Genomic DNA, 16831 nt, shown 5'->3' with positions numbered 1-16831 from the left:
CCTGCAATGCACCATTTCAAAGTCAAGCCTAACCCATAATTGTACAATTAATCACCTGTGTCTGTGTGCGTTGGAACATGCTTGAAAAGGTTTAAAGTCCAGTTTAAACTGTACTTTCACTATGTATGTTTATAGAATTAATAGCAGCCGACAAATTCAATGTTGTTATGTCCAGATTTGGAGTGATACATGACATAAGTTACCGTCTTGGGTGATTCCTTTTACTGTGCCAAATAATCTAAATATCTTAAAGACATTAGCTCTTAGAAATACTGGGCACACTATTGAAATACCCCAAACCCATTTGTTGAGTGTCACCAACGCGAACAATAACATTGAAAACCACTACTGAAAAACCTTGGTAATATATCACTAAGGACTTCCTTTAATCTGAATGCAAACTGACCTCTCTGTCCATCTTGTCAACAGCTGTTGAAAAAACCTTCTGGTTTGCTCGCTCCGGTACACAATGAGCCTCCATTGTACCCTAAAGCCTGTCTCATCCTGAAATACCTGTTAGATGGAACCTGATAACACACATTCCTTATATCATTTGCATGAACCCAGCTTGGCTGTGAGCTCATAAGAGGCAGCAGTATCTTGTTGAACTTTATTAATCCCCTGTAAATGATCAGATAGTTTCCTAAACCAACAAAAAATGTTCATCTGAATTACAAGAACCGTGATTATGTATTTCAGTATCAAACCCTGTAAAGTAAAAATACAGTCTACCAACTGAAATTCTCAAGCTAGTCCTCACCCTCGGTTGTTTTTAAGTTACTCATTCATCAGCACTGTCAGAGGGATTAGTTCAGTGAGACAGTTAGCTGAACGACCCACATTGTGTCAACAATAACAATTAAGGTAAAGGCAGGCAGGAGTCTTGGGTGTGGTTAGTTTGCTCTAGGCTAAGTGCTGGGCTGCTAGCCATTCCTCCAGGGACACTTATCAGCATGCTATCCTTGCCCTAGTCTTTGCTGACGCAGGCAATACTATGCACAACTAACTTTTCACCTTATGCAAAGAGAGGAGCACTGCACGTAGGCCTACACTTTCAAAAAGGTGAGTGAGCGTCGGTGTGTTATCTCTCTACAGGTGGAAGGAAGGACGAGACAGACAGGATATGGATATATTTTAGCACCTACTACCAGCATAAAATCCTTTTAGCCTTAGAATGTGGGGTCAGGTAGCATGTGTGAGGGATTTTTTTTTCATCCCACTGACCCCACCCTTTCAGAAGGTAAAGAGAGACTTTCAACACATTTTCTGCATGACACTCCACAATGACATCACAACAGCTTTGAGAACTGGTTGAGAGTGCCTCGGGGCCCCACATGATTTGCTGAAACCCCCGTGAGCCTGGAGCCCTGCAATTGTCTGGGTGCACTGTTGCAGGAGTGCCATTTCATCTCAATACTCAGTGCCTGAAGCCGGGAAGTAGCTCTCCTGGAGACAGGAGGTCCCATCACCACATTTCAGGAAAACAAAAACCCAGGCACAACACAAGACAGGTCTTGTCAATCCCCGGCCCTGGCTGTTGCTCTAGACAAATCTGAAAATGCTGTAAAGCTTGGGGCTGGTTAATCCGGGAAATAAAAGGATGGCTGGCTATTTAGAAACATGATTCCATAACCTAATGCGATTGTGGAGGTTATGCATAAACATTTTATAGAGTCTAAAAGCCTCACTCTGCGTTGATGGGCTTTTAAGGGCCAATGGTGTAGAGAGGAAGTCAATCACTGGACAATGGAGGGATATTGGCTGATCACAGCATTTAAATTGATGTCCACTGACTACTTTAGGTCAATGGGTGAGCTCATTAGGAATGTACAGTACACAATTACCAGAGTACTGCACGTAGGCGTACACTGAAAAAGTGTCATATCTCCGTAGAGCATTTCTCTTTAATCTTGATCTATGTGGGGGGGTTGAATAAGGATATTATCATGCTAGATCTTTGATGTGAATGAGCACAGAGACAGATGAGCGTGTTGGCTGCTACTGTGGAGACTAAATACAGGAAGTGGTTGTAATACAGAACCAGTTGCTCTTTGAACATATAACTAACTACCCCTCCCCAATCGACCTGAGCCTCACCTTGTTATTTTTTTGTTGTATTTAACTACGCAAGTCAGTTAAGAACAAATTCTTATTTACAATGACGGTTAACTGCTGTCGCCCAACAGGCTCTATCAGCCGTCTTTCAAAAACCACAAAAACACATAACATATACTGTATAATTCATGATCAACACACTGTAGATAGTTTGCTCTCTAGCTTTCAGGGTTGAACTTGGCAAAACTTGGCGAATGCGGATAACAAATGCTTAAAACGTTACTGTCGTATTAACCCTAAGTGCCAAACATATCCCATTAGATGGATGGATAATCATTGAAGATAGGTGTACTATAATAAACAAATGCTTCAATCAGGAGATGTACAAGACTTTGTTTATTATAATGTTTTCAAAAGGATTTCCTGAATGTTTTGCGTACGTTTCAGCCTCTATCATTTCAATAGGGACAGTAAGGTCGAAACCAATTACATTCTTTACACATTGACAGTGGTTAATAAATGACAGACAGCCAATGGCCTTGACAGAACCCGCCATGAGAAATCAGCTAGACTTGTTGAAACCATTACACATCTGTGGAAAAACCCTGTTTCATTGCTTCAAAAAGATAATGTTAGATTGTTTACACTCATAGAATAAGGGAGACAACGTTCTTATGGAAAACCTGAAACAGTAAACTGTTTTCGATTAATAATTCAAGCTTCTTAAAATGGTCATTCATGATATTTTCTTCAAGGATTTTAAACAAAGTAACTGTGTGACTTTTGCTTCAGTACTTCTTTAACCATTAGTCACTGGCTCTAGCAGGATAGAATTCCCCCGAAGAGATTTCCTGTTAACAATATGACCATATTAACAAGTCAGGACACAGTCAGTCTCCCAGTCATACACAGTAAAATAAACAGATGAGACCCTGAACGTCAGACTGTGTAATGGGATGGCAGTCTAAATGCAAAATTAAGACATAAAAGTTATCTCGTTAAAATATAGGCTACACTTTCACTCCTGTGAGACCATCTGAAGGGAACCTGTGAACTGAGCAACACTTTTGCTATCAAAATGGATGGCCAATCCAATTAAGGGGAACATTAAAGTCCAATGTACTGGTGATGACTGGTGATGATGATATAATGAGGCTTCACTGACACACATGCAGTACTGAGTACAGCAACACAGGCTCTCCCTCTGGCTAAGTCTGGGAACTCTCTCACAGTCACGTGTTATAGCACAGTTTACTTTACCACACTCACTGGAGTATTTGTCCTTTGGGGTTAATATACAAGCACACAACCAAATAATGATTAACAAGATTCCCATAGCCTCCTTTCCTCTCGGACTGAAGAGTTGGGAGTCTTCCTCCTAATTAGCACCAAGTCAAGTCCAGCTAGGGAGTATAGTTCTGGAGAATCTTTTACACATTCCAGCAAAGATAAGGAAAACTGAAATAAATACTGTCCTTCAGTGGAGGCGAAGACATTGCAATATTTACAAGGACGTCTCATATGAGACGTGAGTCTCACACAATGGATAAAAAGTGCATGATACGCCTATCTAGGACTGCAGTAGCATATTATCCTGTAGTGTGTTAATGTATTCATTATGAGTAAGAAGTTCCAATTATTTGTGATGTTCTGAGTCAGAAATGGGATGTAAAAGCCAAAAAATATATTCCATCAAACAATACGCTACTGTATCTATCTGCTGGGTCATGAAGTGAGGCATGTGATTAAGTCAGTTGTTAGATATGGACTACTTACCATGTAATTTCTGATTGACCTCCACTGTTCATACTTACTATGACAAAACACGATTTGATTTATCATACAATACCAGCTGCTGTTCATTCAGATTGTGGATTCAGAGACGATGAGATACAACACAAAGAAGGGAACTGGAGGAAGAAAGAAGATAAGATCATAAAATTGCTTCACTCACAATTTCCCACTTTCATGTCAAGTGACTGTGGAGCTGTGAGCATCAGATTAATTGTAAATGGAGTTTCTGATGACTGTCAAATGGTTTGAGTGGAGACAACTGGACTCTATTTCACATGGCGTCATTACCTCTTTTTACACCACTTTATGTGAGGATAATTTTCTATTCAGAAATATCACAAACTGTCCAATATGACTTATAAAGCAAGTATAAAGCAACACATTACTTGTCAATTGAATTATGGGGCTACCGAGGCCTAGTCAGTATGATGTACAAAAACATGCGGGGAAATAGAAACAGACAAAAAACAACATGGGGCAAAGAGATACTTAGATGTCAAAATACAGCAATTTAACATCTGAAGGGATATGATAGAGCTCGCATTTATCACATCTGCATGCGCCAATCTAAATTCTGCTTGCTTTGCAGTTATATATTCAGCAATTGTAGCTAGTGTAATAGCTAATGAGAAGAATAGTAGAGCACATTATTCAAGCTAGTGGTAAATTAATTTCAAACCAAAACCATATTCTCTACATTATTTTTTGTACAGGGTGAATGCTAGTAATTAGGTAGATAGTTTCCCCATGCCATGTCAAATGGGCCAGGGCTAACGTTAGCTAGCTAGTTAGCTAGTAGCTCAACTACATCACAGCATGTTTCTGGCCTTTTCAAAACAGTTGTCAGAAATGTAACGGTAGTTTTCTGTAGCCTATTTAGCTTCATTATGCCGACTTCACGTGACCAACTCATCAGATGGCATGCAAAAGAATCTTGGCTAGCTAGCTCGTTTGAGAAACATGCAGGCTTAACGGCCTCAAACATTCATAGTTTGACTCTTTGTGATATTACTAAACATTTCCTGTGAATAAAGTTGCAAATGACTTGCAGTTTTGTTGTTTTAGTGAAGACTAGTCAGGAGGGCTATAGTAACACAGTTTGGCTTTGATATTTCAACTTTTGGGGCCATTGAAAACAGCATCCGTTCAATTTCCGTCAGCCGTTTTGTGCCTAGGTTTTGTGCCTCTGTTTATGCCATGGCAATCATGGATTAACAGGTAGGGACTGCTAAAACAATTTTGGAGGTTATGATTATGCTAGCTAGCAATGCATACCAATATTGTGGATCATGAGTAGAAGCCTTAAAGTGATGTTTGGATGTGGGTCATGAACTGATCACATTTGAAACTCATGATCCACAATATTCTCTGTACTCTAAGGTCACTGATTGAATGGATAAAGAAATATCTTGCATGTCATGCTTTCCCTTCCGTTTGGAACCCTCAAGCACTTTTATTTTCTCCAACAGGCCAGTCTCTCCATATCTTAATAATTTAATAGAAACGTTACTTACTACCAAAGACTAGGTCTATAGGACGTCTTTGGTTCTACAAGGTGAAACCATAGACTTATCATTCAACAATTGCTTCACAAGGCTGCTGGGACTCCAAAACAAGCTGAGGATTTAATGTTGTTCTGCCACCATGGAGATGTGATAAAGAAGATGCATGGAGGACTTCCTGCTGCAATTTTTCCTGTATTTGTAGCCAATCAGGTCCACAGAAAACCTAAGGTGGTAGAGTAAAGCCCATCTACAATACATCATTTTAGTACTGATATGTTATGCTGACTGGAAATGTTTAAACTACCCCTTATTATTATGTTTTACCATGATTAAACTATATGTATTTATCAGTCATTTGTTAAAATGTAAAGCTTTTGACAAATATAGACTGCTCAAGTCTGTGAAATTATTGTCAGTGTTGCTGTGTTTTGTTTGAAACTACTTTGATCATGAAATGGAATGACTGACATCCGTGTTTGATCCTGAACCCATTCTTCCTCATCAGTGCTTTTCCTCTCGATCGGAATTCTCACATTATTGTGTAATAATTTGGCACAGAGGACCCTGCTGTGGGTTTCTGGATTATGACAATTTACCTGTGTTTCATAGGTGCGGGTATAAGGAGCCGTTCTTCACCATGCCCATACTTGGAGCGAGCGGATGGGCGAGGTCACTCCCCAGAAACTACCTGCTGAAGCTCATTTCTCACTTAACCGACAACACAGAAAGCACACGTTTGAAAAATAGACTTTTCTCATCTACACGTAAAGGGATTACTTTTTACTATTGGTGGAACGACTATCCAAAACAAATGGGGGCATTTTGGTTCGTGGAGTTGGGCGTGTTAATATTATTTCTCCAGGTAAGATATTTTTTTATTTCACTCTAAAGTAACACGCGATGTATGCAACGCCATTTACCTGGGAATACGTTGGCTAGTATAGTCCGAACCAGTAAAGTTATCTGGTTCCGCCTACAGGTCTTATTTAAAAACGTATTTATGATGCGTTTTCATGATTTGTCGGGTGTTTTTGTTTTAGCCAGCGTTGAGTTTGTCGGTTATTTGCTTAATTACCAGGTTAACGCACCCTGATATGTTATTATTCGGAGTTGTTATTATACATATGCCACATTTCGCAATCTGGTGAAGATCAATAGTAATGAGTGGTCATTATGATAGTATAAATGCATTTCTATGGTAATCTGGTTAATATTTATTGTATGACCTTGTGCAGTTGATTTATAAATAATACAATTGACTTATTTCCTTTTTGTAAGGCTTTCAAACCAGGGTCGTCGGAGTCAAAATGTCTACCAGGTTTCAATTCAGAAATATACATTTTCAAAGTGGAAAGAAATCACTTACAAAGTGGCCGGAGACTAGGAAAAGGTAAGAACTAGCTAATGGTAGCTTCCTCGCTGTCAAAATATTTTTGCTCCGTCATACGCTAACGCCGTGTTCAAAACAACTGGGAAATGGGAAATATCGAACTTCAGTGCGTTCAAACTTAGGGGGAAAAAAAACGAGCTCCGACTGGGAAATATCTATTTGAAATGTCTTCCAACTCAAAATTCCAATTCGGGCCTCTTTCAAGAGCTCCAACCTGAGAATCACTGGCGTCATGATTTGACCTCGTATTTTCCGAGTCCCAGTTGTTTTGAACGCTGCATAAGACCTAAGAATTTTACATGTGTCATAACTAAAGAATACATTTTTTGTTTTATTCACAGCAGACAGTGTACTGATTTGAATATTTCAGTACACATTGATAAATGTGTATCCATTGTTAAATTTGTCAGAAGTGGTTCAATTGGAAGTATTTTGTGTTTAAATATTTGTTCAGTCGCCCCAGAGAGCCTTCGTGATTCCTAATCAAACTGTGCACAGCTGTTTATTGTACATACAAACCACTGAGCACACATTGTTTTTAGGTTCTTTCAGGTTTTGCTATGAAAGTGGGCCTTTGGCTTCTCTATGAAATTACACTGTGATACACAAAATTAATTTAGAGCAATTTGGTGAGTGAACTTGCTGACAACAATTGATTTTCGATGTGGTGTGCCCAATATTGTCAGCTGTTTAACGGCACAACATATCATGAAATACAAGGTTGGTTAGTTTTCACATTCAAGTGTTGATTTGTTTCTATGTAAAGAATTGACTCATGTCTCTGGGACCGCCAGTAACTCCCTTTGATAGGCCTTTGTAAGTGTTTGTTGAGGTGCGGCTGGCAAGACGACCCTGTACGTTACTTGGCAAATATGGCATGGAACTTTTTTCAGTCATAGTTTGTTTACAATAGCATTGTGGTGTTTTGTCTGTCCTGCATAATGGAGGGATTTTCACACCTTTACTTTGCTAAGAAAGCAAAGTGTCACTTACGATTGTGTGACCAATTTAGTATGCTAGATTTGTATTGTTGTGGCTTTTAATTATGCTTCAAACAAGTTGTGACTTAATTGAAGGCTGTTTTGTCATTGTAAGGAGGTTTGAGTGAGCTCATCGATGAGACATGCTAAATCTCGTAGTTTAACTGGGTGTGTAGGCACAAGCTCTGATTTGATCAGTAGAGTAAAACTGGTTAGACTTCCTGGAACAACCATTAGGCCGGCCTAGATTCCTCTGAGTGACTTCTGACGATTGATTGTCATTCACATCAACTGACAGCATATTACAAATGAATAATGTATATCAATAGGAAATGAGAAATGATTCCTTAATCAATCACTTTTGTATAGCAACCTATCGTTAAGCTCTTAATTGAAACATGCAACATTAGCAAGCCTATCTCATAGCAAAAAGGCTATGTTAACATTTAACTCCTGTAATGAAGCAGCCAATGTAAATTGTCATTTTCAAAAAATGTCCATTGCAATTCGCAGGAAAATCTTGTTATTAACAGTGCACCTGACGCGAGCGATTCCATATGGGACCAAGATGATCATCTGTTAAACTTAGAAAGGGGAAATCTGAAGATTTAACAACTAGGATGGGTTCACAAATATGACTAGGATGGTGCCTTTTGGATTCTCGACAAAGAAAGTTGATATGAAAACCAATAGAACAGGAGAGAAATGCTGGTTTCAATGGCGTATGAGGAAGTCTTTGTAAAATAATTGCCTCCACGTTTTTATGGTGGTACTTTGGCTAGGCTACTTTGAAACAAGGTAGGTCATGGCTCATAATATGAAGAATGTTAAGATGGCGCCGAAGAGGATGGCTGACGTTTTATATGCTCCTGACCAAATGTGCTATTTTGATTAGTTTTTTTTGTTGCATTTAATTTTTTTTTAAACTTATTTTGAACATGATGTTGCTGCTACTGTCTCTTATGACCAAAAATAACTTATGGAAATCAGAACAGGTATTACAAACCATGAACTGGAAGAAGCTTTTTCCTTTATTAACGAATCTGAGAAGGCTATACTGTTCTCTAGCGGGAACCAAACCGAAAGGTTGCTAGATCAAATCCCCAAGCTGACAAGGAAAATATCTGTCGGTCTGACCCTGAACAAGGCAGTTAACCCATGGTTCCTAGGCCGTCAATGTAAATAACAATTTGTTCTTAACTGACTTACCTAGTTAAATATATTTAAAAAATCCCTGTCATTTGCGTGAAGAAAAGAGGGCGCAGATCGGGCTGCGTTCTGAGAATCTGTAGGCGAGTGAGTAAACTGCCATCTGTTCTACTGGCTAACATGCAATTATTGGAAAATAAAATTGATGACCTATGATTATCCTACCATCGGGACATTAAGAACTGTAATACCTTATGTTTCACCGAGTCGTAGCTGAACGACGACACGGATAATATAGGGCTGGCGGGATTTTCCATGCACCGGCAGAACAGAGATGCTACGTCTGGTAAGACGAGGGTTGAGGGTGTGTCTTTTTGTCAATAATAACGTCTAATATTAAAGAAGTCTCGCTGTATTGCTCGCCTGAGGTGGAGTACCTTATGATAAGTTGTAGACCACACCATCTACCAAGAGTTCTCATCTATGTTATTCGTAGCGTTCTACTTACCACCACAGACCGATGCTGGCACTAAGACCGCTCTCAACCAACTCTATAAGGCCATAAGCAAACAAGAAAATGCTCAGCTAGAAGCAGCACTCCTAGTGGCCGGGGACCTTAATGCAGGTGAACTTAAATCGGTTATAGCAATTTTTTTGCCAGCATGTCACATGCAACCAGGGGGGGAAAAAATCCTAGACCACCTTTACTCCACACACAGAGATGGATACAAAGCTCTCCCCCACCTTCCATTTGGCAAATCTGACTATAGTTTTGTCCTCCTGATTCCTGCTTAGAAGCAGAAACTAAAGCAGGAAGTACCAGTGACTTGCTCAATACGGAAGTGGTCAGATGATGCGGATGCTACGCTACAGGACTGTTTTGCTAGCACAGACTGGAGTATGTTCCGGGATTCTTCCAATGGCATTGAGTCTACTACCTCAGTCATCGGCTTCATCAATAAGTGCATCAATGTCGTCCCCACAGTGACCGTATGTACATATCCCAACCAGTAGCAATGGATTACAGGCAACATCCGCATCAAGCTAAAGGCTAGAGCTGCCGCTTTCAAGGAGCGGGACACTAATCCGGATGCTTATAATAAATCCCGCTATGCCCTCAGACAAACCATCAAACAAGCAAAGCGTCAATACAGGATTAAGATTGAATCCTACTACACCGGCTCTGCCGCTCGTCGGATGTGGCATCGCTTGATAACTATTACGGACTACAAGTGGAAACCCAGATGCGAGCTGCCCAGTGATTCGAGCCTACCTGACGAACTAAATGCCTTTGTGCTCGCTTCGAGGCAAACACTGAAGCATGCATGAGAGCACCAGCTGTTCTGGATGACTGTGATAACGCTTTCGGTAGCTGAAGTGAGCAAGACCTTTGCAGGTCAACGTTCACAAAGCCGCGGGGCCAGACGGATTACCAGGACGTGTACTCAAAGCATGCGCGGACCAAGTGTCTTCACTGACATTTTCAACCTCTCCCTGACCGAGTCTGTAATACCTACATGTTTCAAGCAGACCACCATAGTCCTTGTGCCCAAGGAAGCGAAGGTAACCTGCCTAAATGATTATCGCCCCGTCGCACTCAAGTCGGTAGCCATGAAGTGCTTTGAAAGGCTGGTCATGGCTCACATCAACAGCATCTTCCCGGTTATCCTAGACCCACTCCAATTCGCATACCACTCCAACAGATGATGCAATCGCACTCCACAGTGCCCTTTCCTACCTGGACAAAAGGAATACCTATGTGAGAATGCTGTTCATTGACTACAGCTCAGCGTTCAACACCATAGTGCCCATGAAGCTCATCACTAAGCTAAGGACCCTGGGACTAAACCCCTCCCTCTGCAACTGGATCCTGGACTTCCTGACGGGCTGCCCCCAGGTGATAAGAGTAGGCAACAACACGTCTGCCATGCTGATCCTCAACACGGGCCCCTCAGGGGTGTGTACTCCCTGTTCACTCAAGTCCTCACCTAGGCCAGCAGATTGTGCTTAATTTGCACATCTCCCCTCCGAGAATTCACAAACGGGCATTCGACTGTAAATCTACTCCAGTACTTTTCTCAGTGTAGCCTATTTTTCTCTAGGGGGAAAAAAATGCAAGATTGACTTCGAGCAAAACTGTAGGAAATGTAGCATTCGAAATATGATGGCCATGCATTGTTTTTGCCAAAAAGTTCACTGTAAGCTCATTTACTTATATGGCTGCTAGCCAAATAGTGTTGCACTTTGTCATCTGAAAATTAAGCTATTCTCTGCCAAATGTGACACTAATGTGTTTTGTGTGAATGTAAACTATAGTTGCACATCCCTGATCACTCTATTGAAGCAAAAAACACGACTTCCAATATAAAACGCAGGTGACGTGGTTTAAAATGCAGATTTCTGAACTCTAAATGGACCCCTGATGCGACTATAGGCTATTGAATATTTGAAAAAGTCGCAAAAAAAAGCTTGCCTCAGGCTGCACATGCTGTTCTCGAGATCATATTTTCACCCTTTAGACTATTCTCAATTTAATCTTGTCTTTACTAATATGTCATTTGTTTTGATTTAGAATGGTTCATTATCAAATTGGCAAGGGAAAAAATACATGGTTTCCGTATGCACTTGAATAGCAACTGGAGGCCACTTTTTTGCAGTTTGTTTTTCACTCCAGCCAGGTAGTCTACTCCGGTTTAACATGCAGCTGGTGGCCACACCAGATACTGACTGTTAATTTAGATTTTGAACCCCCCCTCTTTTGTTCAGGGACATATTATTCCATTTCTGTTAGTCACATGTCTGTGGAACTTGTTCAGTTTGTCTCAGTTGTTGAATCTTATGTTCATACAAATATTTACACATGTTAAGTTCGCTGAAAATAAACGCAGTTGACAGTGAGTGGATGTTTCTTTTTTTGCTGAGTTTATATGGGCTGCATGATCAGGGGTCTCAGTGCAGAATTATGCATTTTTCACACCAGGAAAAAAAGAATGCTGAAGTATCTTGCTGCGTTTTGTAAACGCAGATCTAAAATTGTTCTTTTTGTAATTTCTGCTCGGCATCAGACTAATTTTGTGCTTCCTTTGCACTTCTCCACTCCAATGAGAATTCACAAACAGTTATTTGAATGTGTAGCTACTTTTCTCCAGTTCTTTTCTCATTGTAGCCTACTTTGTCTTAAATGCAAGATTAACTTCAAGCAAAACATTAAATGTAGCTGGCTACATTCTATGATAAATATCTTATATATGATGGCCATGCTTCGTCCTTGCTTTTTAATTGTAAGCTCATTTACTTATATGGCTGCTAGCCAAATAGCATTGCACTTCTGTTCTCATCTGATCAAAATGAAGCTATATTCTGTCGTGTGACACTGTTTTGTGTGAAAAACTATAATTGCACGTCCCTGATCACTCTATTGTAGCAAAAAACACTGACTTTCAATAAACGCAGGTGACATGGTTTAAAATGCAGGTTTTTTTGTTTGTTGATGGTCTGCGTTTTGAATATGCAGACTTCTGAACTCTAAATTGACCCCTGATGCGACTATAGGCTATTAATTATTTGACAAAGTTCTAAAAAGCTTTCTTCCGGCTGCACACACTGTTCTCTCAAGAGATCATATTTTCACCCATCAGACTATTCTCAATTTAATCTTGTCTTTTACAAATATGTCTAATTTGTTTTGCTTTATCAAATTGGCAGGAGAAAAAATAGATGTCATCTGTATGCACTTGAATAGTGACTGGAGGCCACTTTCCCGCAGTTGGTTTTTCACTCCTGCCAGGTAGTCTGCTCCGGCTTAATATTAACAGCTGAGAAATAAATACAGTAGTAGTTCGTTTTTCACTCCTGCCAGGTAGTCTGCTCCGGCTTAATATTAACAGCTGAGAAGTAAATATAGTAGCAGCTGGGATCCTGTTTTTAGCGGCAACCAACTGCTTTCACATGTGATTGCATATAGAAATGTCTGGGTTTATAAGAACACTAGTTTCACTCTGCAACAGTCACTGTTTGAGGAGCATGCAGCCTTTTGCTGTGTGACAGGTGATATTCTGCCCAAACTCTATGCCATTGGCTCTCCAACCCAGTTTCTGCAGCTCCCTAGTGCTTAATTTTGGAAACAAGTGAAATCTGTTTGGGAACATCGACAGTAACATGTTTTCACAAAATGTGTATCATTAAACTGTTGACAGGGGAGGCGATGTAATGCACGGTGGTGAGATTCTGTAGCTAAAGTTAATGTCAGGCTATTGTTTATGAAAATGCCCTGTTACTAGGCTATTCATCACCTAAGCCTATACGTTCTCTCCTTGAGTCATGGATAGAAAGTTTGGAGTGTAGCATAATGGAACAGAACATCCAGTTTGCATAATAATACAGTCCACACTCAAAGGCAATTACTAGAATTTGTTTATTTGAGTATAGCCTAGCTAGACTAATTGCGTACCAAAGACATTTTCAGTTCATATGGTCAATGGGCTATACCTAGGGCTGTTGTGGTGGCCGTATTACTGCCACACCGGCAGTAATGAGGCATGCCCGCAGTCAAATACCACCTGACCATTGAGTCACGATAATCTCCATTTATCCCACTCCTGTTCACCCATGACTGCGTAGCCAACCACATCAAGTTTGCAGATGACACAAGTGTTAGTTAGGCCTGATTTACCACCAACGAAAATGAGACAGCCAGTTGTAAAACAAATGTTTTTGTTACAGGTGGCCTGTTTTTAATTTAATTAATTTTTTAAAATTTTCTCCCCAATTTCGTGGTATCCAATTGGTAGTAGTTAGTCTTGTCTCATCGCTGCAACTCCCGTACGGACTCGGGAGAGGCAAAGGTCGAGAGCTATGCGTCCTCCGAGAAACAACCCAACCTAGCCGCACTGCTTCTTGACAAAATGCACATCCAACCCGGAAGCCAGGCGCACCAATGTGTTGGAGGAAACACCTGGTCAGCGTGCACTGCGCCCGGCCCGTCACAGGAGTCACTAGTGCTCGATGAGACAAGGATATCCCTGCCGGGAAAACCCTCCATAACCCGGACGATGCTGGGACAATTGTGCGTCGCCCCATGGACCTCCCGGTCGCGGCCGGCTGCGACAGAGCCTGGCCTCGAACCCAGAATCTCTGGTGGCACAGTGGTCTAAGGCACTGCATCGCAGTGCTAGCTGTGCCACCTGGGAGGCCCCTAATGTTCTTTGTTGCGCTGGACTTCAGCTTTACCACATACAGTGGGGGGAAAGTATTTGATCCCCTGCTGATTTTGTACGTTTGCCCACTGACAAAGAAAGGATCCGTCTATAATTTTAATGGTAGGTTTATTTGAACAGTGAGAGACGGAATAACAACAAAAATATCCAGAAAAACGCATGCCAGAAATGTTATAAATTGATTTGCATTTTAATGAGGGAAATAAGTATTTGACCCCCTCTCAATCAGAAAGATTTCTGGCTCCCATGTGTCTTTTATACAGGTAACGAGCTGAGATTAGGAGCACACTCTTAAAGGGAGTGCTCCTAACCACAGCTTGTTACCTGTAAAAAAGACACCTGTCCACAGAAGCAATCAATCAGATTCCAAACTCTCCACCATGGCCAAGACCAAAGAGCTCTCCAAGGATGTCAGGGACAAGATTGTAGACCTACACAAGGCTGGAATGGGCTACAAGACCATCGCCAAGCAGCTTGGTGAGAAGGTGACAACATTTGGTGCGATTATTCACAAATGGAAGAAACACAAAAGAACTGTCAATATCCCTCGGCCTGGGACTCCATGCAAGATCTCACCTCGTGGAGTTGCAATGATCATGAGAACGGTGAGGAATCAGCCCAGAACTACACGGGACGATCTTGTCAATGATCTCAAGGCAGCTGGGACCATAGTCACCAAGAAAACAATTTGGTAACGCACTACGCTGTGAAGGACTGAAATCCTACAGTGCCCGCAAGGTCCCCCTGCTCAAGAAAGCACATATACATGCCCGTCTGAAGTTTGCCAATGAACATCTGAATGATTCAGAGGACAACTGGGTGAAATTGTTGTGGTCAGATGAGATCAAAATGGAGCTCTTTGGCATCAATTCAACTCGCCGTGTTTGGAGGAGGAATGCTGCCTATGACCCCAAGAACACCATCCCCACCGTCAAACATTGAGGTGGAAACATTATGCTTTGGGGGTGTTTTTCTGCTAAGGGGACAGGACAACTTCACCGCATCAAAGGGACGATGTACTGTCAAATCTTGGGTGAGAACCTCCTTCCCTCAGCCAGGGCATTAAATGGGTCGTGGATGGGTATTCCAGCATGACAATGACCCAAAACACACGGCCAAGGCAACAAAAGGAGTGGCTCAAGAAGAAGCATATTGGCTAGGCCACTCCAGGACCTTAGTCTCCAGACCTTAATCCCATAGAAAATCTGTGGAGGGAGTTGAAGGTTTGAGTTGCCAAACGTCAGCCTCGAAACCTTAATGACTTGGAGAAGATCTGCAAAGAGGAGTGGGACAAAATCCCTCCTGACATGTGTGCAAACCTGGTAGCCAACTACAAGAAACGTCTGACCTCTGTGATTGCCAACAAGGGTTTTGCCACCATGTACTAAGTCATGTTTTGCAGAGGGGTCAAATACTTATTTCCCTCATTAAAATGCTCTACCAACTGAGCTACATGGAAGGTCTTGGCTAAAGAGTGGTAGTTGCTGTACCTCTACCTACCTGATTCTCTAGTACCTAACTATCAATAGAATGAGCAGAAGTGGCTACTGTGGCATACATCCAGTTCAGTTTTACTTCTGAAAACAACACTTCCATATCTTTCTCAACCACACATTTCTTGTTTTGTTTGTCATTGCACAATTTCTGCATAACATTTAGCCAGTTCATTAGGCTGGAAAGAGGTGTCTTGATTTGGGGTTTCTAAATAATACTCAATCAACTTCTTTTGTAAGATAATAGGGGCATAATGAGACATTCAGACCTCTTTGTAGAGCTAGGCCTATGCCTCAGGATGTTTATAGTAGTCATGTGAAACCAGATGTTGCCGTCTGTCCTTGAGTCTCAACCCAGGGCTGGGCAAGTCAACTCTGCTCTCTGTCCACACAGGATAATTCTGGTAGACTACTTGTATACCATGACAGCTTAATCTCCACCTGGTACATTGTATATTGTTCTAAGTTGCACAGTACTAGTTATACATGTCATGTTAATAGTTTACATGAGGATATGGGTCAATTTACTCCTTTGCAAGTCAGACGTGTTTTTTTTTACATTGTGTAAATAATAAGCCCTGCATAATGTCTTTGCTGCAGATCAGGACTGCGATCATGAGGCGACTAGGCCTAGGTTTTTTTTTTTAAGGCCATTTTGCTGCTTTGTTACTATGACCAGTATTCCATTTATACATTTACTGAGAGAGTCTGTGGTGGAGCTTATCAGTTCATCAAGAACCCACTGATGTTATAAATTGAGATTGTGACGGTGCTTTAAATCTACTCTTGTTACTGAAGTGCTTTCAATGTTTACTTTTTAGGCCCACATGCATATTACTTTTAAAATCTCCTCTGACCACCTTTCTCTTTGACCTTGCAGTGGTTTTTGATGACTGCACCAGCCGCACCAGCTTTCTCTTTCACTCCGAGGATTCACGCTTCAAAGTAGATGGCGACGGGACGCTGAAACTGAAGAGGGGGCTGACTCTGCATAATGGACATAAGGAGTTCTATGTCTCTACCCTGTCCAAGGGCAAGAAGATCACGGTTCCAGTCAGAGTGCTGCATGAGGCCAGACATGGCCACCACCACAATCACCATGAGATGACCACCCAGCCCAAGGTATACGACTGGTTAAATTAATGAGACTATGGTGTCCTCTAGTGGATAGATGGGAAACTGCATCTCTGGAAGTGTTTTCAATGACGTGTAGCTGGAAATATGTAATTTAAACAGATTTTTTTTTCAG

The 16831-nt window shown here is 41.2% G+C and overlaps 1 protein-coding gene and 1 long non-coding RNA gene across 3 annotated transcripts in view; both read left to right on the top strand.

Moving 5' to 3' along the window:
- The window catches only part of LOC115167390 (B-cadherin), a 57774-nt gene that overhangs the window by 33685 nt on the left and 7258 nt on the right, over nucleotides 1-16831 (top strand). Inside the window, exons 1-3 of one of the 2 annotated variants that reach the window (XM_029721783.1) lie at nucleotides 6046-6216; nucleotides 6633-6744; nucleotides 16463-16704. In XM_029721783.1, the coding sequence (XP_029577643.1) occupies nucleotides 6166-6216; nucleotides 6633-6744; nucleotides 16463-16704 (405 nt within the window). In that variant the 5' untranslated portion in view covers nucleotides 6046-6165. Of the gene's footprint in view, nucleotides 1-6045; nucleotides 6217-6632; nucleotides 6745-16462; nucleotides 16705-16831 lie in introns of those variants that run through there. The other variant, XM_029721784.1, reaches the window with a different exon arrangement.
- LOC115167392 (uncharacterized) lies at nucleotides 817-6162 on the top strand. Its single transcript, XR_003870485.1, has 2 exons — nucleotides 817-1062; nucleotides 5964-6162. It is a non-coding gene; the product is annotated as an uncharacterized LOC115167392 (long non-coding RNA).

This window comes from Salmo trutta, chromosome 29 (genome assembly GCF_901001165.1).
Source record: "Salmo trutta chromosome 29, fSalTru1.1, whole genome shotgun sequence".
Classification (NCBI taxonomy): Eukaryota; Metazoa; Chordata; class Actinopteri; order Salmoniformes; family Salmonidae; genus Salmo; species Salmo trutta.
This window is presented reverse-complemented; position numbering and strand designations above follow the sequence as displayed.